Genomic DNA, 26,722 nt, shown 5'->3' on the forward strand with positions numbered 1-26,722 from the left:
CACTTTGTTATTGATGTCCATCAAAGGACACTTCCTGTTATTGATGACCATCAGAGGACACTTCCTGTTATTGAAGACCATCAGAGGACACTTCCTGTCTGATCTGATCACCTATTGATCCTCTGGTTTGTTTACGAGGTGATCAGCTTCCTGTCAGGTGTCCTGATGAACATAATTTTTAAGGACGTCCTGTCATCTTTCAGGACGGACGGATGGACGGACAGACGTTGCCTTCCTCCTCCTGAACACATCGATGAGGTGACGACCGGAAAGTCAGGACTTGTAAACCAGCATGTGGCGGCACAAAGGAGCCGGAGACATATCTCAGCCATGAAAGGTTAACTCCTCCCACCTGGACCGCGGGGTGCCCCCCCCCCCCCCCCCCCCCCGGACAGAGCAGCTGCTCTCTGTGCACCGCAGCATGAAACAACATCAGCAGCTCAATCTGCTCCTGCAGACAAAGAGGCCGCATGACTCCTCGGGTTGGAAGGGACAGACGAGGACTGACGAGGACGGACGGATGTCAGGAGAACAGGTGGACAGGAGAACAGGGGAAGAGGAGAACACGAGAACAGGGGAAGAGGAGAACAGGGGAAGAGGAGAACAGGTGGACAGGTGAACAGGGGAAGAGGAGAACAGGAGAACAGGGGAAGAGGAGAACAGGGGAAGAGGAGAACAGGTGGACAGGTGAACAGGGGAAGAGGAGAACAGGAGAACAGGGGAAGAGGAGAACAGGGGAAGAGGAGAACAGGTGAAGAGGAAAACAGGTGAACAGGGGAACAGGTGAACAGGGGAAGAGGAGAACAGGGGAACAGGGGAAGAAGAGAACAGGTGAACAGGAGAACAGGGGAACAGGAGAACAGGTGAACAGGGGAAGAGGAGAACAGGGGAACAGGAGAACAGGGGAAGAGGGGAACAGGTGAACAGGAGAACAGGTGAACAGCGGAAGAGGAGAACAGGTGAACAGCGGAAGAGGAGAACAGGAGAACAGGGGAAGAGGGGAACAGGAGAACAGGTGAATAGGAGAACAGGTGAATAGGGGAATAGGGGAACAGGAGAACAGGGGAAGAGGAGAACAGGGGAACATGAGAACAGGGGAAGAGGGGAACAGGAGAAAAGGTGAACAGGAGAACAGGTGAACAGGGGAACAGGAGAACAGGTGAGCAGGGGAAGAGGAGAACAGGTGGACAGGGGAAGAGGAGAATAGGTGGACAGGAGAACAGGGGAAGAGGAGAACAGGTGGACAGGGGAACAGGGGAAGAGGGGAAGAGGGGAACAGGAGAACAGGTGAACAGGAGAACAGGGGAACAGGAGAAAAGGTGAACAGGAGAACAGGGGAAGAGGAGAACAGGAGAACAGGGGAAGAGGAGAACAGGGGAAGAGGAGAACAGGGGAAGAGGAGAACAGGGGAAGAGGGGAACAGGAGAACAGGTGAACAGGAGAACAGGGGAACAGGAGAAAAGGTGAACAGGAGAACAGGGGAAGAAGAGAACAGGGGAACAGGAGAACAGGGGAAGAGGAGAACAGGGGAAGAGGGGAACAGGAGAACAGGTGAACAGGAGAACAGGGGAACAAGAGAAAAGGTGAACAGGAGAACAGGGGAAGAGGAGAACAGGTGAACGGGAACAGGAGAACAGGGGAAGAGGAGAACAGGAGAACAGGGGAAGAGGAAAACAGGTGAACAGGGGAACAGGTGAACAGGGGAAGAGGAGAACAGGGGAACAGGGGAAGAAGAGAACAGGTGAACAGGAGAACAGGGGAACAGGAGAACAGGTGAACAGGGGAAGAGGAGAACAGGGGAACAGGAGAACAGGGGAAGAGGGGAACAGGTGAACAGGAGAACAGGTGAACAGCGGAAGAGGAGAACAGGAGAACAGGGGAAGAGGGGAACAGGAGAACAGGTGAATAGGAGAACAGGTGAAGAGGGGAATAGGGGAATAGGGGAACAGGAGAACAGGGGAAGAGGAGAACAGGGGAACATGAGAACAGGGGAAGAGGGGAACAAGAGAAAAGGTGAACAGGAGAACAGGTGAACAGGGGAACAGGAGAACAGGTGAGCAGGGGAAGAGGAGAACAGGTGGACAGGGGAAGAGGAGAACAGGTGGACAGGAGAACAGGGGAAGAGGAGAACAGGTGGACAGGGGAACAGGGGAAGAGGAGAACAGGGGAAGAGGGGAACAGGAGAACAGGTGAACAGGAGAACAGGGGAACAGGAGAAAAGGTGAACAGGAGAACAGGGGAAGAGGAGAACAGGAGAACAGGGGAACAGGAGAACAGGGGAAGAGGAGAACAGGGGAAGAGGGGAACAGGAGAACAGGTGAACAGGAGAACAGGGGAACAGGAGAAAAGGTGAACAGGAGAACAGGGGAAGAAGAGAACAGGGGAACAGGAGAACAGGGGAAGAGGAGAACAGGGGAAGAGGGGAACAGGAGAACAGGTGAACAGGAGAACAGGGGAACAAGAGAAAAGGTGAACAGGAGAACAGGGGAAGAGGAGAACAGGGGAACAGGAGAAAAGGTGAACAGGAGAACAGGTGAACACGGGAACAGGAGAACAGGGGAACAGGAGAACAGGTGAACAGGGGAAGAGGAGAACAGGTGGACAGGGGAAGAGGAGAACAGGTGGACAGGAGAACAGGGGAAGAGGAGAACAGGTGAACGGGAGAACAGGGGAGCAGGAGAAAAGGTGAACAGGGGAAGAGGAGAACAGGGGAACAGGGAAAGAGGAGAACAGGGGAAGAGGAGAACAGGGAAAGAGGAGAACAGGTGGACAGGGGAACAGGAGAACAGGGGAAGAGGAGAACAGGGGAACAGGGGAAGAAGAGAACAGGGGAAGAGGAGAACAGGTGAACGGGAACAGGTGAACAGGGGAAGAGGAGAACAGGGGAACAGGTGAACAGGAGAACAGGGGAACAGGTGAACAGGAGAACAGGGGAACAGGAGAACAGGGGAACAGGAGAACAGGGGAACAGGAGAACAGGGGAAGAGGGGAACAGGTGAACAGGGGAACAGGGGAACAGGAGAACAGGTGAACAGCGGAAGAGGAGAACAGGAGAACAGGGGAAGAGGGGAACGGGAGAACAGGGGAGCAGGAGAAAAGGTGAACAGGGGAAGAGGAGAACAGGGGAAGAGGAGAACAGGGGAACAGGGAAAGAGGAGAACAGGGGAAGAGGAGAACAGGGGAACAGGGGAACAGGAGAACAGGGGAAGAGGAGAACAGGAGAACAGGGGAAGAGGAAAACAGGTGAACAGGGGAACAGGTGAACAGGGGAAGAGGAGAACAGGGGAACAGGTGAACAGGAGAACAGGGGAACAGGTGAACAGGAGAACAGGAGAACAGGTGAACAGGGGAAGAGGAGAACAGGGGAACAGGAGAACAGGGGAAGAGGGGAACAGGTGAACAGGAGAACAGGGGAACAGGAGAACAGGTGAACAGCGGAAGAGGAGAACAGGAGAACAGGGGAAGAGGGGAACAGGAGAACAGGTGAACAGCGGAAGAGGAGAACAGGGGAAGAGGGGAACAGGAGAACAGGTGAATAGGAGAACAGGTGAATAGGGGAATAGGTGAACAGGGGAACAGGAGAACAGGTGAACAGGGGAACAGGAGAACAGTGAACAGGGGAACAGGGGAACAGGAGAACAGGGGAAGAGGAGAACAGGGGAACATGAGAACAGGGGAAGAGGGGAACAGGAGAACAGGTGAACAGGAGAACAGGGGAACAGGAGAAAAGGTGAACAGGAGAAAAGGTGAACAGGAGAACAGGTGAACAGGGGAACAGGAGAACAGGTGAGCAGGGGAAGAAGAGAACAGGTGGACAGGGGAAGAGGAGAACAGGTGGACAGGAGAACAGGGGAAGAGGAGAACAGGTGGACAGGGGAACAGGGGTTAGAGGAGAACAGGGGAAGAGGAGAACAGGTGAACGGGAACAGGGGAACAGGAGAACAGGTGAACAGGGGAAGAGGAGAACAGGTGAACAGGGGAACAGGAGAACAGGAGAACAGGGGAACAGGTGAACAGGAGAACAGGGGAACAGGAGAACAGGTGAACAGGGGAAGAGGAGAACAGGGGAACAGGAGAACAGGAGAAGAGGGGAACAGGTGAACAGGAGAACAGGGGAACAGGAGAACAGGTGAACAGGAGAACAGGAGAACAGGGGAACAGGAGAAAAGGTGAACAGGAGAACAGGGGAAGAGGAGAACAGGGGAACAGGAGAACAGGGGAAGAGGAGAACAGGGGAAGAGGGGAACAGGAGAACAGGTGAACAGGAGAACAGGGGAACAGGAGAAAAGGTGAACAGGAGAACAGGGGAAGAGGAGAACAGGGGAAGAGGAGAACAGGGGAACAGGAGAACAGGGGAACAGGGGAAGAGGGGAACAGGAGAACAGGTGAATAGGAGAACAGGTGAATAGGGGAATAGGTGAACAGGGGAACAGGAGAACAGGTGAACAGGGGAACAGGAGAACAGTGAACAGGGGAACAGGAGAACAGGGGAAGAGGAGAACAGGGGAACATGAGAACAGGGGAAGAGGGGAACAGGAGAACAGGTGAACAGGAGAAAAGGTGAACAGGAGAACAGGTGAACAGGGGAACAGGAGAACAGGTGAGCAGGGGAAGAGGAGAACAGGTGGACAGGGGAAGAGGAGAACAGGTGGACAGGAGAACAGGGGAAGAGGAGAACAGGTGGACAGGGGAAGAGGAGAACAGGGGAAGAGGAGAACAGGTGAACGGGAACAGGAGAACAGGGGAGCAGGAGAACAGGTGAACAGGGGAAGAGGAGAACAGGTGAACAGGTGAACAGGGGAACAGGTGAACAGGTGAACAGGGGAACAGGTGAACAGGAGAACAAGGGAACAGGAGAACAGGTGAACAGGGGAAGAGGAGAACAGGGGAACAGGAGAACAGGGGAAGAAGGGAACAGGAGAACAGGGGAACAGGAGAACAGGGGAACAGGTGAACAGGGGAACAGGTGAACAGGACAACAGGGGAACAGGTGAACAGCGGAAGAGGAGAACAGGGGAAGAGGGGAACAGGAGAACAGGGGAAGAGGAGAACAGGGGAACAGGAGAACAGGGGAAGAGGGGAATAGGTGAACAGGGGAACAGGAGAACAGGTGAACAGGGGAACAGGAGAACAGTGAACAGGGGAACAGGAGAACAGGGGAAGAGGAGAACAGGGGAACAGGAGAACAGGGGAAGAGGGGAACAGGAGAACAGGTGAACAGGAGAACAGGGGAACAGGAGAAAAGGTGAGCAGGGGAACAGGGGAAGAGGAGAACAGGGGAAGAGGAGAACAGGTGAACGGGAACAGGAGAACAGGGGAGCAGGAGAACAGGTGAACAGGGGAAGAGGAGAATAGGGGAACAGGAGAACAGGGAAAGTGGAGAACAGGTGGACAGGGGAACAGGAGAACAGGGGAAGAGGAGAACAGGGGAACAGGGGAAGAAGAGAACAGGGGAACAGGAGAACAGGTGAACAGGGGAAGAGGAGAACAGGGGAACAGGAGAACGGGAAGAGGGGAACAGGTGAACAGGGGAAGAGGAGGACAGGAGAACAGGGGAAGAGGAGAACAGGGGAACAGTAGAACAGGAGAACAGGGGAACAGGAGAACTGGGGAAGAGGAGAACAGGGGAAGAGGGGAACAGGAGAACAGGTGAACAGGAGAACAGGGGAACAAGAGAAAAGGTGAACAGGAGAACAGGGGAAGAGGAGAACAGGTGAACGGGAACAGGAGAACAGGGGAAGAGGAGAACAGGAGAACAGGGGAAGAGGAAAACAGGTGAACAGGGGAACAGGTGAACAGGGGAAGAGGAGAACAGGGGAACAGGGGAAGAAGAGAACAGGTGAACAGGAGAACAGGGGAACAGGAGAACAGGTGAACAGGGGAAGAGGAGAACAGGAGAACAGGGGAAGAGGGGAACAGGTGAACAGGAGAACAGGTGAACAGCGGAAGAGGAGAACAGGAGAACAGGGGAAGAGGGGAACAGGAGAACAGGTGAATAGGAGAACAGGTGAATAGGGGAATAGGGGAATAGGGGAACAGGAGAACAGGGGAAGAGGAGAACAGGGGAACATGAGAACAGGGGAAGAGGGGAACAAGAGAAAAGGTGAACAGGAGAACAGGTGAACAGGGGAACAGGAGAACAGGTGAGCAGGGGAAGAGGAGAACAGGTGGACAGGGGAAGAGGAGAACAGGTGGACAGGAGAACAGGGGAAGAGGAGAACAGGTGGACAGGGGAACAGGGGAAGAGGAGAACAGGGGAAGAGGGGAACAGGAGAACAGGTGAACAGGAGAACAGGGGAACAGGAGAAAAGGTGAACAGGAGAACAGGGGAAGAGGAGAACAGGAGAACAGGGGAAAAGGAGAACAGGGGAAGAGGAGAACAGGGGAAGAGGGGAACAGGAGAACAGGTGAACAGGAGAACAGGGGAACAGGAGAAAAGGTGAACAGGAGAACAGGGGAAGAAGAGAACAGGGGAACAGGAGAACAGGGGAAGAGGAGAACAGGGGAAGAGGGGAACAGGAGAACAGGTGAACAGGAGAACAGGGGAACAAGAGAAAAGGTGAACAGGAGAACAGGGGAAGAGGAGAACAGGGGAACAGGAGAAAAGGTGAACAGGAGAACAGGTGAACACGGGAACAGGAGAACAGGGGAACAGGAGAACAGGTGAACAGGGGAAGAGGAGAACAGGTGGACAGGGGAAGAGGAGAACAGGTGGACAGGAGAACAGGGGAAGAGGAGAACAGGTGAACGGGAGAACAGGGGAGCAGGAGAAAAGGTGAACAGGGGAAGAGGAGAACAGGGGAACAGGGAAAGAGGAGAACAGGGGAAGAGGAGAACAGGGAAAGAGGAGAACAGGTGGACAGGGGAACAGGAGAACAGGGGAAGAGGAGAACAGGGGAACAGCGGAAGAAGAGAACAGGGGAAGAGGAGAACAGGTGAACGGGAACAGGTGAACAGGGGAAGAGGAGAACAGGGGAACAGGTGAACAGGAGAACAGGGGAACAGGTGAACAGGAGAACAGGGGAACAGGAGAACAGGGGAACAGGAGAACAGGGGAACAGGAGAACAGGGGAAGAGGGGAACAGGTGAACAGGGGAACAGGTGAACAGGAGAACAGGGGAACAGGAGAACAGGTGAACAGCGGAAGAGGAGAACAGGAGAACAGGGGAAGAGGGGAACGGGAGAACAGGGGAGCAGGAGAAAAGGTGAACAGGGGAAGAGGAGAACAGGGGAAGAGGAGAACAGGGGAACAGGGAAAGAGGAGAACAGGGGAAGAGGAGAACAGGGGAACAGGGGAACAGGAGAACAGGGGAAGAGGAGAACAGGAGAACAGGGGAAGAGGAAAACAGGTGAACAGGTGAACAGGGGAAGAGGAGAACAGGGGAACAGGTGAACAGGAGAACAGGGGAACAGGTGAACAGGAGAACAGGAGAACAGGTGAACAGGGGAAGAGGAGAACAGGGGAACAGGAGAACAGGGGAAGAGGGGAACAGGTGAACAGGAGAACAGGGGAACAGGAGAACAGGTGAACAGCGGAAGAGGAGAACAGGGGAAGAGGGGAACAGGAGAACAGGTGAACAGCGGAAGAGGAGAACAGGGGAAGAGGGGAACAGGAGAACAGGTGAATAGGAGAACAGGTGAATAGGGGAATAGGTGAACAGGGGAACAGGAGAACAGGTGAACAGGGGAACAGGAGAACAGTGAACAGGGGAACAGGGGAACAGGAGAACAGGGGAAGAGGAGAACAGGGGAACATGAGAACAGGGGAAGAGGGGAACAGGAGAACAGGTGAACAGGAGAACAGGGGAACAGGAGAAAAGGTGAACAGGAGAAAAGGTGAACAGGAGAACAGGTGAACAGGGGAACAGGAGAACAGGTGAGCAGGGGAAGAAGAGAACAGGTGGACAGGGGAAGAGGAGAACAGGTGGACAGGAGAACAGGGGAAGAGGAGAACAGGTGGACAGGGGAACAGGGGTTAGAGGAGAACAGGGGAAGAGGAGAACAGGTGAACGGGAACAGGGGAACAGGAGAACAGGTGAACAGGGGAAGAGGAGAACAGGTGAACAGGGGAACAGGAGAACAGGAGAACAGGGGAACAGGTGAACAGGAGAATAGGGGAACAGGAGAACAGGTGAACAGGGGAAGAGGAGAACAGGGGAACAGGAGAACAGGAGAAGAGGGGAACAGGTGAACAGGAGAACAGGGGAACAGGAGAACAGGTGAACAGGAGAACAGGGGAACAGGAGAAAAGGTGAACAGGAGAACAGGGGAAGAGGAGAACAGGGGAACAGGAGAACAGGGGAAGAGGAGAACAGGGGAAGAGGGGAACAGGAGAACAGGTGAACAGGAGAACAGGGGAACAGGAGAAAAGGTGAACAGGAGAACAGGGGAAGAGGAGAACAGGAGAACAGTGAACAGGGGAACAGGAGAACAGGGGAAGAGGAGAACAGGGGAACATGAGAACAGGGGAAGAGGGGAACAGGAGAACAGGTGAACAGGAGAAAAGGTGAACAGGAGAACAGGTGAACAGGGGAACAGGAGAACAGGTGAGCAGGGGAAGAGGAGAACAGGTGGACAGGGGAAGAGGAGAACAGGTGGACAGGAGAACAGGGGAAGAGGAGAACAGGTGGACAGGGGAACAGGGGAAGAGGAGAACAGGGGAAGAGGAGAACAGGTGAACGGGAACAGGAGAACAGGGGAGCAGGAGAACAGGTGAACAGGGGAAGAGGAGAACAGGTGAACAGGTGAACAGGGGAACAGGTGAACAGGTGAACAGGGGAACAGGTGAACAGGAGAACAAGGGAACAGGAGAACAGGTGAACAGGGGAAGAGGAGAACAGGGGAACAGGAGAACAGGGGAAGAAGGGAACAGGAGAACAGGGGAACAGGAGAACAGGGGAACAGGTGAACAGGGGAACAGGTGAACAGGACAACAGGGGAACAGGTGAACAGCGGAAGAGGAGAACAGGGGAAGAGGGGAACAGGAGAACAGGGGAAGAGGAGAACAGGGGAACAGGAGAACAGGGGAAGAGGGGAATAGGTGAACAGGGGAACAGGAGAACAGGTGAACAGGGGAACAGGAGAACAGTGAACAGGGGAACAGGAGAACAGGGGAAGAGGAGAACAGGGGAACAGGAGAACAGGGGAAGAGGGGAACAGGAGAACAGGTGAACAGGAGAACAGGGGAACAGGAGAAAAGGTGAGCAGGGGAACAGGGGAAGAGGAGAACAGGGGAAGAGGAGAACAGGTGAACGGGAACAGGAGAACAGGGGAGCAGGAGAACAGGTGAACAGGGGAAGAGGAGAATAGGGGAACAGGAGAACAGGGAAAGTGGAGAACAGGTGGACAGGGGAACAGGAGAACAGGGGAAGAGGAGAACAGGGGAACAGGGGAAGAAGAGAACAGGGGAACAGGAGAACAGGTGAACAGGGGAAGAGGAGAACAGGGGAACAGGAGAACGGGAAGAGGGGAACAGGTGAACAGGGGAAGAGGAGGACAGGAGAACAGGGGAAGAGGAGAACAGGGGAACAGTAGAACAGGAGAACAGGGGAACAGGAGAACTGGGGAAGAGGAGAACAGGGGAAGAGGGGAACAGGAGAACAGGTGAACAGGAGAACAGGGGAACAAGAGAAAAGGTGAACAGGAGAACAGGGGAAGAGGAGAACAGGTGAACGGGAACAGGAGAACAGGGGAAGAGGAGAACAGGAGAACAGGGGAAGAGGAAAACAGGTGAACAGGGGAACAGGTGAACAGGGGAAGAGGAGAACAGGGGAACAGGGGAAGAAGAGAACAGGTGAACAGGAGAACAGGGGAACAGGAGAACAGGTGAACAGGGGAAGAGGAGAACAGGGGAACAGGAGAACAGGGGAAGAGGGGAACAGGTGAACAGGAGAACAGGTGAACAGCGGAAGAGGAGAACAGGAGAACAGGGGAAGAGGGGAACAGGAGAACAGGTGAATAGGAGAACAGGTGAATAGGGGAATAGGGGAATAGGGGAACAGGAGAACAGGGGAAGAGGAGAACAGGGGAACATGAGAACAGGGGAAGAGTGGAACAAGAGACAAGGTGAACAGGAGAACAGGTGAACAGGGGAACAGGAGAACAGGTGAGCAGGGGAAGAGGAGAACAGGTGGACAGGGGAAGAGGAGAACAGGTGGACAGGAGAACAGGGGAAGAGGAGAACAGGTGGACAGGGGAACAGGGGAAGAGGAGAACAGGGGAAGAGGGGAACAGGAGAACAGGTGAACAGGAGAACAGGGGAACAGGAGAAAAGGTGAACAGGAGAACAGGGGAAGAGGAGAACAGGAGAACAGGGGAACAGGAGAACAGGGGAAGAGGAGAACAGGGGAAGAGGGGAACAGGAGAACAGGTGAACAGGAGAACAGGGGAACAGGAGAAAAGGTGAACAGGAGAACAGGGGAAGAAGAGAACAGGGGAACAGGAGAACAGGGGAAGAGGAGAACAGGGGAAGAGGGGAACAGGAGAACAGGTGAACAGGAGAACAGGGGAACAAGAGAAAAGGTGAACAGGAGAACAGGGGAAGAGGAGAACAGGGGAACAGGAGAAAAGGTGAACAGGAGAACAGGTGAACACGGGAACAGGAGAACAGGGGAACAGGAGAACAGGTGAACAGGGGAAGAGGAGAACAGGTGGACAGGGGAAGAGGAGAACAGGTGGACAGGAGAACAGGGGAAGAGGAGAACAGGTGAACGGGAGAACAGGGGAGCAGGAGAAAAGGTGAACAGGGGAAGAGGAGAACAGGGGAACAGGGAAAGAGGAGAACAGGGGAAGAGGAGAACAGGGAAAGAGGAGAACAGGTGGACAGGGGAACAGGAGAACAGGGGAAGAGGAGAACAGGGGAACAGGGGAAGAAGAGAACAGGGGAAGAGGAGAACAGGTGAACGGGAACAGGTGAACAGGGGAAGAGGAGAACAGGGGAACAGGTGAACAGGAGAACAGGGGAACAGGTGAACAGGAGAACAGGGGAACAGGAGAACAGGGGAACAGGAGAACAGGGGAACAGGAGAACAGGGGAAGAGGGGAACAGGTGAACAGGGGAACAGGTGAACAGGAGAACAGGGGAACAGGAGAACAGGTGAACAGCGGAAGAGGAGAACAGGAGAACAGGGGAAGAGGGGAACGGGAGAACAGGGGAGCAGGAGAAAAGGTGAACAGGGGAAGAGGAGAACAGGGGAAGAGGAGAACAGGGGAACAGGGAAAGAGGAGAACAGGGGAAGAGGAGAACAGGGGAACAGGGGAACAGGAGAACAGGGGAAGAGGAGAACAGGAGAACAGGGGAAGAGGAAAACAGGTGAACAGGTGAACAGGGGAAGAGGAGAACAGGGGAACAGGTGAACAGGAGAACAGGGGAACAGGTGAACAGGAGAACAGGAGAACAGGTGAACAGGGGAAGAGGGGAACAGGGGAACAGGAGAACAGGGGAAGAGGGGAACAGGTGAACAGGAGAACAGGGGAACAGGAGAACAGGTGAACAGCGGAAGAGGAGAACAGGAGAACAGGGGAAGAGGGGAACAGGAGAACAGGTGAACAGCGGAAGAGGAGAACAGGGGAAGAGGGGAACAGGAGAACAGGTGAATAGGAGAACAGGTGAATAGGGGAATAGGTGAACAGGGGAACAGGAGAACAGGTGAACAGGGGAACAGGAGAACAGTGAACAGGGGAACAGGGGAACAGGAGAACAGGGGAAGAGGAGAACAGGGGAACATGAGAACAGGGGAAGAGGGGAACAGGAGAACAGGTGAACAGGAGAACAGGGGAACAGGAGAAAAGGTGAACAGGAGAAAAGGTGAACAGGAGAACAGGTGAACAGGGGAACAGGAGAACAGGTGAGCAGGGGAAGAAGAGAACAGGTGGACAGGGGAAGAGGAGAACAGGTGGACAGGAGAACAGGGGAAGAGGAGAACAGGTGGACAGGGGAACAGGGGTTAGAGGAGAACAGGGGAAGAGGAGAACAGGTGAACGGGAACAGGGGAACAGGAGAACAGGTGAACAGGGGAAGAGGAGAACAGGTGAACAGGGGAACAGGAGAACAGGAGAACAGGGGAACAGGTGAACAGGAGAATAGGGGAACAGGAGAACAGGTGAACAGGGGAAGAGGAGAACAGGGGAACAGGAGAACAGGAGAAGAGGGGAACAGGTGAACAGGAGAACAGGGGAACAGGAGAACAGGTGAACAGGAGAACAGGAGAACAGGGGAACAGGAGAAAAGGTGAACAGGAGAACAGGGGAAGAGGAGAACAGGGGAACAGGAGAACAGGGGAAGAGGAGAACAGGGGAAGAGGGGAACAGGAGAACAGGTGAACAGGAGAACAGGGGAACAGGAGAAAAGGTGAACAGGAGAACAGGGGAAGAGGAGAACAGGGGAAGAGGAGAACAGGGGAACAGGGGAACAGGGGAAGAGGGGAACAGGAGAACAGGTGAATAGGAGAACAGGTGAATAGGGGAATAGGTGAACAGGGGAACAGGAGAACAGGTGAACAGGGGAACAGGAGAACAGTGAACAGGGGAACAGGAGAACAGGGGAAGAGGAGAACAGGGGAACATGAGAACAGGGGAAGAGGGGAACAGGAGAACAGGTGAACAGGAGAAAAGGTGAACAGGAGAACAGGTGAACAGGGGAACAGGAGAACAGGTGAGCAGGGGAAGAGGAGAACAGGTGGACAGGGGAAGAGGAGAACAGGTGGACAGGAGAACAGGGGAAGAGGAGAACAGGTGGACAGGGGAACAGGGGAAGAGGAGAACAGGGGAAGAGGGGAACAGGTGAACAGGAGAACAGGGGAACAGGGGAAGAGGAGAACAGGTGGACAGGGGAAGAGGAGAACAGGTGGACAGGAGAACAGGGGAAGAGGAGAACAGGTGAACGGGAGAACAGGGGAGCAGGAGAAAAGGTGAACAGGGGAAGAGGAGAACAGGGGAACAGGGAAAGAGGAGAACAGGGGAAGAGGAGAACAGGGAAAGAGGAGAACAGGTGGACAGGGGAACAGGAGAACAGGGGAAGAGGAGAACAGGGGAACAGGGGAAGAAGAGAACAGGGGAAGAGGAGAACAGGTGAACGGGAACAGGTGAACAGGGGAAGAGGAGAACAGGGGAACAGGTGAACAGGAGAACAGGGGAACAGGTGAACAGGAGAACAGGGGAACAGGAGAACAGGGGAACAGGAGAACAGGGGAACAGGAGAACAGGGGAAGAGGGGAACAGGTGAACAGGGGAACAGGTGAACAGGAGAACAGGGGAACAGGAGAACAGGTGAACAGCGGAAGAGGAGAACAGGAGAACAGGGGAAGAGGGGAACGGGAGAACAGGGGAGCAGGAGAAAAGGTGAACAGGGGAAGAGGAGAACAGGGGAAGAGGAGAACAGGGGAACAGGGAAAGAGGAGAACAGGGGAAGAGGAGAACAGGGGAACAGGGGAACAGGGGAAGAGGAGAACAGGAGAACAGGGGAAGAGGAAAACAGGTGAACAGGTGAACAGGGGAAGAGGAGAACAGGGGAACAGGTGAACAGGAGAACAGGGGAACAGGTGAACAGGAGAACAGGAGAACAGGTGAACAGGGGAAGAGGAGAACAGGGGAACAGGAGAACAGGGGAAGAGGGGAACAGGTGAACAGGAGAACAGGGGAACAGGAGAACAGGTGAACAGCGGAAGAGGAGAACAGGAGAACAGGGGAAGAGGGGAACAGGAGAACAGGTGAACAGCGGAAGAGGAGAACAGGGGAAGAGGGGAACAGGAGAACAGGTGAATAGGAGAACAGGTGAATAGGGGAATAGGTGAACAGGGGAACAGGAGAACAGGTGAACAGGGGAACAGGAGAACAGTGAACAGGGGAACAGGGGAACAGGAGAACAGGGGAAGAGGAGAACAGGGGAACATGAGAACAGGGGAAGAGGGGAACAGGAGAACAGGTGAACAGGAGAACAGGGGAACAGGAGAAAAGGTGAACAGGAGAAAAGGTGAACAGGAGAACAGGTGAACAGGGGAACAGGAGAACAGGTGAGCAGGGGAAGAAGAGAACAGGTGGACAGGGGAAGAGGAGAACAGGTGGACAGGAGAACAGGGGAAGAGGAGAACAGGTGGACAGGGGAACAGGGGTTAGAGGAGAACAGGGGAAGAGGAGAACAGGTGAACGGGAACAGGGGAACAGGAGAACAGGTGAACAGGGGAAGAGGAGAACAGGTGAACAGGGGAACAGGAGAACAGGAGAACAGGGGAACAGGTGAACAGGAGAATAGGGGAACAGGAGAACAGGTGAACAGGGGAAGAGGAGAACAGGGGAACAGGAGAACAGGAGAAGAGGGGAACAGGTGAACAGGAGAACAGGGGAACAGGAGAACAGGTGAACAGGAGAACAGGAGAACAGGGGAACAGGAGAAAAGGTGAACAGGAGAACAGGGGAAGAGGAGAACAGGGGAACAGGAGAACAGGGGAAGAGGAGAACAGGGGAAGAGGGGAACAGGAGAACAGGTGAACAGGAGAACAGGGGAACAGGAGAAAAGGTGAACAGGAGAACAGGGGAAGAGGAGAACAGGGGAAGAGGAGAACAGGGGAACAGGGGAACAGGGGAAGAGGGGAACAGGAGAACAGGTGAATAGGAGAACAGGTGAATAGGGGAATAGGTGAACAGGGGAACAGGAGAACAGGGGAACAGGAGAACAGTGAACAGGGGAACAGGAGAACAGGGGAAGAGGAGAACAGGGGAACATGAGAACAGGGGAAGAGGGGAACAGGAGAACAGGTGAACAGGAGAAAAGGTGAACAGGAGAACAGGTGAACAGGGGAACAGGAGAACAGGTGAGCAGGGGAAGAGGAGAACAGGTGGACAGGGGAAGAGGAGAACAGGTGGACAGGAGAACAGGGGAAGAGGAGAACAGGTGGACAGGGGAACAGGGGAAGAGGAGAACAGGGGAAGAGGAGAACAGGTGAACGGGAACAGGAGAACAGGGGAGCAGGAGAACAGGTGAACAGGGGAAGAGGAGAACAGGTGAACAGGTGAACAGGGGAACAGGTGAACAGGTGAACAGGGGAACAGGTGAACAGGAGAACAAGGGAACAGGAGAACAGGTGAACAGGGGAAGAGGAGAACAGGGGAACAGGAGAACAGGGGAAGAAGGGAACAGGAGAACAGGGGAACAGGAGAACAGGGGAACAGGTGAACAGGGGAACAGGTGAACAGGACAACAGGGGAACAGGTGAACAGCGGAAGAGGAGAACAGGGGAAGAGGGGAACAGGAGAACAGGGGAAGAGGAGAACAGGGGAACAGGAGAACAGGGGAAGAGGGGAATAGGTGAACAGGGGAACAGGAGAACAGGTGAACAGGGGAACAGGAGAACAGTGAACAGGGGAACAGGAGAACAGGGGAAGAGGAGAACAGGGGAACAGGAGAACAGGGGAAGAGGGGAACAGGAGAACAGGTGAACAGGAGAACAGGGGAACAGGAGAAAAGGTGAGCAGGGGAACAGGGGAAGAGGAGAACAGGGGAAGAGGAGAACAGGTGAACGGGAACAGGAGAACAGGGGAGCAGGAGAACAGGTGAACAGGGGAAGAGGAGAATAGGGGAACAGGAGAACAGGGAAAGTGGAGAACAGGTGGACAGGGGAACAGGGGAACAGGGGAAGAGGAGAACAGGGGAACAGGAGAACAGGTGAACAGGGGAAGAGGAGAACAGGGGAACAGGAGAACAGGGGAAGAGGGGAACAGGTGAACAGGGGAAGAGGAGGACAGGAGAACAGGGGAAGAGGAGAACAGGGGAACAGTAGAACAGGAGAACAGGGGAACAGGAGAACTGGGGAAGAGGAGAACAGGTGAGCAGGGGAACAGGAGAACAGGAGAACAGGTGAACAGGGGAAGAGGAGAACAGGTGAACAGGGGAAGAGGAGAACAGGGGAAGAGGAGAATAGGGGAATAGGTGAACAGGGGAACAGGAGAACAGGTGAACAGGAGAACAGGGGAACAGGAGAACAGGGGAAGAGGAGAACAGGGGAAGAGGGGAACAGGTGAACAGGAGAACAGGGGAACAGGAGAAAAGGTGAACAGGAGAACAGGGGAAGAGGAGAACAGGGGAAGAGGAGAACAGGGGAACAGGAGAACAGGGGAACAGGGGAAGAGGGGAACAGGAGAACAGGTGAATAGGAGAACAGGTGAATAGGGGAATAGGTGAACAGGGGAACAGGAGAACAGGTGAACAGGGGAACAGGAGAACAGTGAACAGGGGAACAGGGGAACAGGAGAACAGGGGAACATGAGAACAGGGGAACAGGAGAACAGGTGAACAGGAGAACAGGGGAACAGGAGAAAAGGTGAACAGGAGAAAAGGTGAACAGGAGAACAGGTGAACAGGGGAACAGGAGAACAGGTGAGCAGGGGAAGAGGAGAACAGGTGAACAGGGGAACAGGAGAACAGGTGAGCAGGGGAAGAGGAGAACAGGTGGACAGGAGAACAGGGGAAGAGGAGAACAGGTGGACAGGGGAACAGGAGAACAGGGGAAGAGGAGAACAGGGGAACAGGGGAAGAAGAGAACAGGTGGACAGGAGAACAGGTGAACAGGGGAAGAGGAGAACAGGTGAACAGGGGAACAGGTGAACAGGGGAACAGGTGAACAGGGGAAGAGGAGAACAGGGGAACAGGAGAACAGGGGAAGAGGGGAAGAGGAGAACAGGGGAAGAGGAGAACAGGGGAACAGTAGAACAGGAGAACAGGGGAACAGGAGAACTGGGGAAGAGGAGAACAGGTGAGCAGGGGAACAGGAGAACACGAGAACAGGTGAACAGGGGAAGAGGAGAACAGGTGAACAGGGGAAGAGGGGAAGAGGAGAATAGGGGAATAGGTGAACAGGGGAACAGGAGAACAGGTGAACAGGGGAAGAGGAGAACAGGGGAAGAGGAGAACAGGTGAACAGGAGAACAGGGAAAGAGGAGAACAGGGGAAGAGGAGAACAGGGGAACAGGAGAACAGGGAAAGTGGAGAACAGGTGGACAGGGGAAGAGGAGAACAGGGGAAGAAGAGAACAGTTGGACAGGAGAACAGGTGAACAGGGGAAGAGGAGAACAGGTGAACAGGGGAACAGGTGAACAGGAGAACAGGGGAACAGGGGAAGAAGATAACAGTTGGACAGGAGAACAGGTGAACAGGGGAAGAGGAGAACAGGTGAACAGGGGAACAGGTGAACAGGAGAACAGGGGAACAGGAGAACAGGGGAACAGGGGAAGAGGAGAACAGGGGAACAGGAGAACAGGGGAAGAGGGGAACAGGTGAACAGGGGAAGAGGAGGACAGGAGAACAGGGGAAGAGGAGGACAGGGGAAGAGGGGAACAGTAGAACAGGAGAACAGGGGAACAGGAGAACTGGGGAAGAGGAGAACAGGTGAGCAGGGGAACAGGAGAACAGGTGAACAGAGGAAGAGGAGAACAGGTGAACAGGGGAAGAGGGGAACAGGGAAAGAGGAGAACAGGGGAACAGGAGAACAGGGGAACAGGGAAAGAGGAGAACAGGTGGACAGGGGAACAGGAGAACAGGTGGGCAGGAGAACAGGGGAAGAGGAGAACAGGTGAACGGGAACAGGAGAACAGTGGAAGAGGAGAACAGGAGAACAGGGGAAGAGGAGAACAGGGGAAGAGGAGAACAGCAGAACAGGGGAACAGGTGAACAGGGGAAGAGGAGAACAGGTGAACAGGGGAAGAGGAGAACAGGTGAACAGGGGAAGAGGAGAACAGCGGAACAGGGGAACAGGAGAACAGGGGAACTCTGCAGGTGATCCGACCGCTGCTCTCATCGGTCGTCATCAGGGCAATAACTCGGAATCACATTATAAGAGGGTAAAATATGACTTCAACATAAATAAATAAACACGGAAATAATTAAATACTTAAATTATGATATCACATTTTAGTGTTGTGGATGTCTGAACGTGTCATCGTTACAAAGCGGCTGATTTCTGAGATTAATGAAAGACCAGAACAATTAAATCCAAAATTATATAAAAATAAAAAAAATTAAAATGGATAGGCTCAGTTTTTATTGAAATATCAAATAAAAACTTGAATTCATTAAGTTTTATATAAATTAAAAGGAAGAACTGAGTGTGAACGTCAGACTTTCATTTCCGTACAGCTGACATTTAATCACGGCAAAAACAGTTCTGTGACCTTTGACCCCTCACCTCTGACACTGAGACGTCCATGCAGTGGTCCGTCCACGGCCAGCAGGTACACGGCGTCGATGTTGTCGTTGTCGACGACCTGCAGCTCCTCCCACGTGATTGATCGAGACTGTCCCTCCAGCAGATCCAGACCTGAGACAGCAGAGACGCTCTGACATCATCACAGCGGAGACGCTCTGACATCATCACAGCGGAGACGCTCTGACATCCCCGAGCAGGAGACAAACGTACCCATGTTCCAGGACACTCTGGGTGCGTTCGTTTCAGACGCCCTGATGGAGATGTGGACCACGATGGGCGGGCTGCTCAGGTAGGAGCTGTCAATCACATGGAACTCCACCTGCCGAGAGACATGGGGACAGAATGAAGCTCCATGATTGGCTGAAATGTGTAAATCAGGTCCAGTTAACGAGCTCTTCTGAACCAAGTCAAACCCGCTACACACCCCGAGCGTTCTGAGGGCCCGTGGGTGGGCCAACAGAACTCCTGGGTTGAAGTTTATTTTGGTTTGTATGAACCCTTCATCTGTGAGACTTTTGTACATATTTTAATATTGTTTCACATAAATACGTTTACAGTTCTTTTGGTCTGTGGTGTTTTGCGTTAAAGGTCCTCGTCACTAATGGGTCAGCTGCAAGTGTTCCCGCCTCAGAGCTTGTAAATGAATTGTTTGGTTGAATAAAACATTCAGTGGTTCAGTAACGGCTCCATTTACCAACTGATCTCATTCAGTTCAACTTTGAACTCTGATGATTTTTATCAGGTTCATAAATCAACTGATGAGTCGAGATGGTTTCTCTGTTGGTGGTCTTTGTGTTGTCGATGTTACCTCGAGGTTCCGGCGCTGCGACCGGCTGCTGTTGGGCGGCTGGTAGGCCACCTTCATGTCGTGCAGGTCCGGCCAGGTGAAGGAGCGGACAGGCTTGGTGTGGTCGTCCAGGTGGGTGATGTAACCCTCGGCGGGGGGGGGCGCTCACATTAAACACCAACCGGTCCTGCGGCGTCTCGAGGTCGCTGGCGTCCAGGGCGGCGGTGGTGAGCGGTGTCAGGACGAACTGGTCCACCTCCAGGATGAAGGAGGCCATGAAGGCGGGCCGGGGCGCCTGGTTCTGCACGGCTCCGTGGATCAGAACCGGCAACCACACGGCCTCCGACTGGGAGGAGGAACAACACTTAGCGACAGGGAGCAGGTGTGAAGCAACACGCTGCGATGGCCAAGAGCAGCCAATCAGACGTGTTAGAAATGACATGTCTGACATGAAGACTGCTGTTTACGTGCTAACAAGGAGACCCCCCCCCCTCCCCACAGACCAACATGGAGGTGGGATGTCGCCTCCTGACTGCCAACTACTGACTCAACACAATCTGGAGTTTCTCAGCTCTGTTGGATCATTTCCACACGAGTGCTGTGAGATGGATAATAACCAGCGTGTCTGATCGTTATTGATCTTATTATCATTATTATGATTATCTCCTCCCATACCTCCAGCAGGGCCCGGGTGGCCTGCTCCCTCAGTTCCACCCTGATGGGGATGTAGTCGACCTGCGGTGACGGAGGGCTGAGGTGCTGGTACTTCAGTCTGGAGCTCAGGAAGTCCTGACAGCTGGTTTTCAGGAAGTGAAGCTGCTGCGTGTCGTGAAGACACGGTTTGTTTCCTGGACAGAGCGTCGCCGCCGTCCGGCCTGTCGGGGTTTTCAACAACACGTCTGCTTTATCTCTATTTATTTATTTACATATTTATCATCATGTTTTTAATGTTTACATTTGATTTGACTTTTCAATCAATGCACTTTTTAATTCTTTATTATGATCAATGCAACGCACCCCTCCTCTGCGTGGACTCCTCCTCCCTCACCAGCTGACCCACGGCTGGGACGCTGAGGTCAGCGGTCATCAGTCGGACGGTGCAGACCAGGTCGCCCGTGGTCCGGATGTTCAGCACCGAGCGGTCGATGGCGTTGGACAGACCGTAGAACCGAGGGACCACCAGCGGAGCTCCGCCCAGCTGCACCATGCCAGAGCCCGAGTCCACCACCCGCACCTTCAGGACGGCCGTCTCCACCTGCGTGTGCGAGGACGTGAACCTGCACATGGACAGAACACGGACAGAACACGGAGTCCTCGTGTAATCGACATCCTGCCGGACACGTCTGATGTTCAGAAAGTAAATAAATGAACTCACCGGTAGACTCGGAGCATCACGGCGTCCTCGTCCAGCAGCGGGCTGCCGTTGTGGATGTACTGGACCTCGTCCCGCAGGAAGCTGCAGTCGAACACCTGCAGACCAACAGAACCATGTCACCGACCCGGTGCCGAAGCCGCCGGACTGACACACCTGTCCTCACCTGTCCTCACCTGTGGCCTCAGCCTGCCAACCCTCTGAGTCAGCGGCTCATTCGTCACCACCTCCACCTTACAGTTGGCGCTCGGGTCCACGCCGATCTGCAGCTCCGCCTCTGTGACGAAGGCTGAGCGACCTCTGCTGACCTCCAGGCCCGAATTCAGTACCACCAGAGTCCGGCTGCAGGCGGCCGTCATCACCAGCAGCAGCAGCAGCAGCGGCACCGAAGCCCCGCTGGACGCCATGCTGGACCAGGGAGGACCTCGGGTCCCCGCTCAGGTGAGACGTTCAGGTAAGTTGTTCAGGTGTTCTGAAGGCTTTGGTGGTTCTGGGTCGGTCCACTTCGTCTTCGGTCTGCAGGAGGAAAACAGTTTGGCAACAAAGTTTAGTCTGAAGGAAACAGAACCTGTGCTGAATGGTGCTCCGTATTAACTTTCCTGCAGGAACTGAAGCTGCAGTGTTTCTGTTCCAGGAGGCGTCAACAGGAAGTGTTCAGATCATAGGAAGTAGCAAATGGAGGCAGTGTGATAGAAGTGAACATCAGGAACCGAACGGTTTGTCGTTCTTTAGAATGAGTCGAAGTTTAGTCGTCATTTTGTTGGTTTCAGTTTTTCATGGAAACACGGAGGACTGAAAACGCGCCGCAAAACCAAAATGAGGAGCTAAAAGATGCCAAAACGGAGGTTGCAGTGATTATCTGAGCAAACGCAGCAGAACAAACACACCGTTGGTGAACCTGTCGTGTCCCTGAGCCACCAGAAGGTGGCAGCAGCAGCAGCTTTATTCTTGTGTTGAAGGAAAACAGGAAACTTTCTACTCTAACATCAGTTTGACTTTAAAACTTCTTCTGCTGAACCTGTTGTAACCGTTGGTTTTGTTTCTGCATCGAATAGCTGATGACCCTCGTCAACCAACCCTGCTGTAAACGCGACCTTTGACCTCTTCCAACACAGACTTCCTCCTCAGGTACTCACCAAGAGTCCTGAGCAGTGTGTCCTCGGCTCTGATTCCTCTGACTGTCCTCATCCAGCACCACAACTCCTCTAAACCCTCCACACCCTGAAAAAAACTCCCAGCATGCAGCTGGCCGGCGCAGCTTCTTCCCCCGCTGCTCCGTACGCCCGGCCAGAAGACGCTTTCTCCCTCCATTCCACTTCAAACCCAGCCAACTGCAGGAAACTAGGGGTTAATCTGTGTGACCCTGCAGAGGTGCTGGAGGTGTCCCAGGACAGTGGAGCGGGAGCGTGTGTGTGTGTGTGTGTGTGTGTGTGTGTGTGTGTGTGTGTGTGTGTGTGTGTGTGTGTGGGAGGGGGGAGGATTCAAAGCGGGGGCACCAACTGGAGCCAGCGTGTCACTTCCCATCCAACAAACGAGCTGATGACACTTCACTTTAATTCATGACATCACTGCTGCCTGACGACCTTTGACCTCCAAGTTAGTGTCAGGATCACAGGGTAACACAGGGTGGGGAGGGCGGGGAGAGGGAGGATGACCAGACAGACCTGCTTATGTTAGAGCTTAACTGGTTGTTTGGAGTTTAAATGGTTGTTTGGAGTTTATCTGGTTATGTTAGAGTTTAACTGGTCATGTTGGAGTTGAACTAGTTATGTTGGAGTTTAACTGGTTATGTTGGAGTTTAACTGGTTATGTTGGAGTTTATCTGGTTATGTTGGAGTTTAACTGGTTATGTTGGAGTTGAACTAGTTATGTTGGAGTGCAACTGGTTATGTTGGAGTTTATCTGGTTATGTTAGAGTTTAATTGGTTATGTTGGAGTTTAACTGGTTATGTTGGAGTTTAACTGGTTATGTTGGAGTTTAATTAGTTATGTTGGAGTTTAACTGGTTATGCTGGAGTTTATCTGGTTATGTTAGAGTTTAACTGGTTATGTTGGAGTTTAATTGGTTATGTTGGAGTTTAACTGGTTATGTTGGAGTTTATGTGGTTATGTTAGAGTTTAACTGGTTATGTTGGAGTTTATGTGGTTATGTTGGAGTTTAACTGGTTAGGTTGGAGTTGAACTGGTTGTTTGGAGTTTAACTGGTTATGTTGGAATTTAACTGGTTGTGTTGGAGTTGAACTGGTTGTGTTGGAGTTGAACTGGTTGTTTGGAGTTTAACTGGTTATGTTGGAGTTGAACTAGTTATGTTGGAGTTTAACTGGTTATGTTGGCGTTTAACTGGTTATGTTAGAGTTTAACTGGTTATGTTGGAGTTTAACTGGTTATGTTGTAGTTTATCTGGTTATGTTAGAGTTTAACTGGTTATGTTGGAGTTTAATTGGTTATGTTGGAGTTTATCTGGTTGTGTTGGAGTTGAACTGGTTGTTTGGAGTTTAGCTGGTTATGTTGGAATTTAACTGGTTGTGTTGGAGTTGAACTGGTTATGTTGGAGTTGAACTGGTTAGGTTGGAATTTATGGATTGAGAGTTCATCTGTTCAAACAAAGTTTTTCTAATATTTATTTGTTTATATTTACTGTATTTGTTTATATATCCGCAATAATTGCCCATCAGTTTATATCCACCGTGAACTCAGATAAATTAAAAGTACTTCCAACGTTTGAAGATATTAGTCTTTGAATATCATTGTTGTTACTAGAGTTTCTGAGTTCTTGTGTTTGTGAGAGAGTTTTTCCATTCGTACACGACTTATTGTTCATAAAGAGAATTGTTTGTACAAATCTCTTTCAGAGGTGGTTAATTAGTCTGATGTTGCTGTCTGTTGGTACGGGAATTTGTCTTTTAATGACTTTAACGGTTTCCACACGTGTTTGAACGTTCATACATGTGTTTAACCCTTTGTGGGTTCATCTTTGACACAGTGTTTGAGTTGTATCAGTAGGTGTTCATCAGACAGTTGATCCTCCTGTGACTCAGTCTGACTTGTCTGTACTTGAGTTTCTGTTCACACACTGAGATGTGGAGTCGTTCCACCTGAGCTGTTCTGCTCTGTGATCAGCTGATCTGTTCTCTCGATGATCTGTCCGGGATTTTAACAGCGAGTGCATGTCAGTCTGCTCCGTCTACTTGTGTACTCGTGTATTTCTGTACGTGTGTGTGTGTGTGTGTGTGTGTGTGTGTGTGTGTGTGTGTGTGTGTGTGTGTGTGTGTGTGTGTGTGAGAGAGTGTGTAGGATCTGCAGGATTTGAAGTCTGAAAGTTTCCAGAGTGTGAGCGTCCGTCTGAAGCTGCCTGGCTGTGTTTCCTCTGATGTGAGGAGTGTGTCGACACCTACCTCCGGCTGCTGCAGCTCAGTCTTCGTCTCCGTCTTCTTCACCTTCTGCACGCGCTCAGAGGAAGAGGAATGCTGTCACACACACACACACACACACACACACACACACACACACACACACACAGAGTTCACACTCATTGTTTGCCGCCAACCCCCCCTCCACAGCTTGCAGTCACCAAAACACGTCTGGATCCAACTCAGAGTGAGGCGAGGAGGGGGGGGGGGGCTGAGAGGGGGAGGAGAGGAGGGGGATGGGGAGTGGGAGGGGGAGATGGGTTGGGGGGCGAGAGAGGCTGTCCTGAAGCAGAGAGAGAGACAGGAAGTGAGGTGAAGAGTTTCCTGGACTTTTATTTTTACAGCCCGTCTCTCAGGCTTCATCTCCGTCTGCTCCAATCCTCCTCCGACTGAAACCAACCGGGGGATCCGATCACAGCTCCACGACCCGGTTCTTCATCCTGAAGGTTCAGACAACTGGAGGGAAACCGAGCAGAAGTGATTTCATCCAAGAAAAAACTTTATTTATAAACGTATTTATACAGAACCTTATAACAACATCAGAACATCACAGGTTCTATTATACTAAAGTTCTAACAACAGAACCAACAGAACATCACAGGTTCTATTATACTAAAGTTCTAACAACAGAACCAACAGAACATCACAGGTTCTATTATACTGAAGTTCTAACAACAGAACCAACAGAACTATCTCTGAGTTATCATGTCTGTTGTCCTCGTTAACCTTCCTCTGATGGATTCTGCAGGAAGTCTCCTTTAATGGAAGAAGCAGATCAGCCGAGTCAACACCACCAGCCTCCAACCAATCAGCAGGGAGCAGCACGCCGTCCGCTGTGTGCTGTGAACGATGCAGCACCTCCTGCAGGAGGAGCGGAGAGCGACAGCATGTCGGTGAAACCTCTGCAGATGTTATTTCTGCTCCAGTCTCATGTCCTCCATGATGGTTAGCACTGGTGAGGAGCGTTAATGTCAATGTGACAGGTGGGCGGAGCTAGGGTGGGCTAATATTACAGGGATAATATGGTTTTATTATTATTTCTGTCCAGGTGAAATTTATGGAGGAGAGGAGGAAAATCTGCTGCAGAATGAACATACAGGAAGGTAAATAAACCAAAGTAAACATGAAGGAATGAAAGAAAATTGAAGTTTGACTCTTCAAAGATTTAAAAAATAAAACGGGCTGTTACTCAGTAAAAATGTTTGTGAAAGAGTTTTAGGGATTTGAGGAGCAGACGGAGAAAGTATGATGGAGCGTCTTTGTGGAGGTAAAAATGTAACTGGTCCGGTTTCCTTCCTGTTTGTTCTCTGAGCGTTTGAACACATGGTGGAAAGCAGCTCTGAGGAGAACTCCCTCCTGGTTCCTCATCAAACACAGACGGAAACAAACCCTGAAGAAGAACCCATCAGATCTCATCTGATTGGACGAGACCAGAGAGTGTCACTCTTCATCAGCGCTGTGTTTAACTCAAAAACACCTCCGATCATGAGGAATCGGAGACATTTCCCTTTAGGTTAGGTTTGGTTAGGTAGTTACTTTATTAATCCCCGAGGGGAAATTTTTTAAAAGAGGAGAACATGTTTTATCAGAGTGAAGGAGGAGAAGCTGCAAGAGAACTAACAAACTAACCAACTAACCAACCGACTTACCAACTAACCAATTGACTAATAAACTAACTAACCAACCAACCAACTAACTAACTAACAACTAACCAAAAAACCTAACAAACTAACCAACCAACTAACTAACCATCTGACTAATAAACCAACCAACTAACTGACTAACTAAATAACTAACCAACTGACTAATAAACTACCCAACCAACCAACAAATTAACCAACTGACTAATAAACTAACTAACTAACCAACCGACTAACAAACGAACCAACTGACTAAAAAACCAACAAACTAACCAACTGATTAACAAAGTAACCAACTAACTAACCAACTGACTAATAAACCAACCAACTAACTGACTAACTAAGTAACCAACCAACTGACTAATAAACTACCCAACCAACCAACAAACTAACTCAAGATGGTTGGTTGGTTCTCAAGATGGCGCCGCGCTAGCGGCTGCCTGTTACAGCAGGCCCCCCCCACCCCCGAGTGTGTTGTTAAGTATTTTTTAAGCCTTTCTCCTCTTCGGAGTTGTTCTTTTTTCTTTCTCACGTGTGTTAAGTTAACGGTCAGACAATGGACCGTAACTTTGCCACGTTTCTGGTTGGGGGCACTGTTATTGTTTACTCTCGTGATCAGCTGATCGCGCTGAGTAGGCCTCTACTGCTGCTGCCCGGAGCGAGGCCTGAGATCCCCGTTGAACTTCGGAGAAGACGTCGAGGTTGCAGAGCTGGAGCTAAGCTAAAGGCGGAAAGGAGGAAATATAAACCATCGGTACCGGCGATCTTAATGGGGAACGTGAGGTCGTTGGCCAACAAGACGGACGAGCTCGGCGCTGGTAAAGACCCAGAGAGAGTACCGGGAGTGCAGCATCATGTGTTTCACCGAGACATGGCTGCACTCACATCTCCCGGACCACAGCGCGGCCGTACCCGGCTTCAGGACTGTTCGGGGGGACGGAGACGTTGTTCGGAGCAGCAAGAAGAAAGGTGGAGGGATTGAAGTCTCTGTGAACGAGAGGTGGTGTAATCCCGACCACGTGTGTGTGAAGGAACGTTTCTGTAGCCCGGACATTGAACTTCTAGCCGTGGGGATGCGCCCGTATTATTTACTGAGGGAGTTCACGTCCGCCATTGTTATCGCCGTGTACGTTCCTCCATCAGCTGACGTAGAGGCAGCAGTGGACACCATCTACTCCACTGTGTCCAAACTTCAGACTAAGCATCCCGGTGCATTTTTGTTAGTTACTGGAGACTTTAACCAGTCTGGATAAAGTACTGCCAACTTTGCACCAGTATGTTAACTGCCCCACCCGGAACAATAAAACTCTGGACCTACT

At 52.2% G+C, this 26,722-nt stretch overlaps 1 protein-coding gene across 1 annotated transcript in view; it reads right to left on the bottom strand.

Annotated features, from left to right (window-relative positions):
- The window catches only part of LOC138194876 (FRAS1-related extracellular matrix protein 1-like), a 51,516-nt gene extending 27,581 nt beyond the window's left edge, over nt 1-23,935 (bottom strand). The window contains 9 exon segments of the mRNA XM_069143896.1: nt 18,174-18,305; nt 18,405-18,513; nt 19,003-19,140; nt 19,142-19,327; nt 19,657-19,856; nt 19,999-20,258; nt 20,357-20,451; nt 20,530-20,869; nt 23,749-23,935. Coding sequence (XP_068999997.1) covers nt 18,174-18,305; nt 18,405-18,513; nt 19,003-19,140; nt 19,142-19,327; nt 19,657-19,856; nt 19,999-20,258; nt 20,357-20,451; nt 20,530-20,760 — 1,351 coding nt within the window. The 5' untranslated portion in view covers nt 20,761-20,869; nt 23,749-23,935.
- Nucleotides 23,936-26,722: the final 2,787 nt, after the last annotated feature.

This window comes from Embiotoca jacksoni, unplaced genomic scaffold (assembly GCF_022577435.1).
Source record: "Embiotoca jacksoni isolate LCO1_2020_lvr unplaced genomic scaffold, fEmbJac1.0.p SCAF_116, whole genome shotgun sequence".
In the NCBI taxonomy this organism is placed as follows: domain Eukaryota; kingdom Metazoa; phylum Chordata; class Actinopteri; family Embiotocidae; genus Embiotoca; species Embiotoca jacksoni.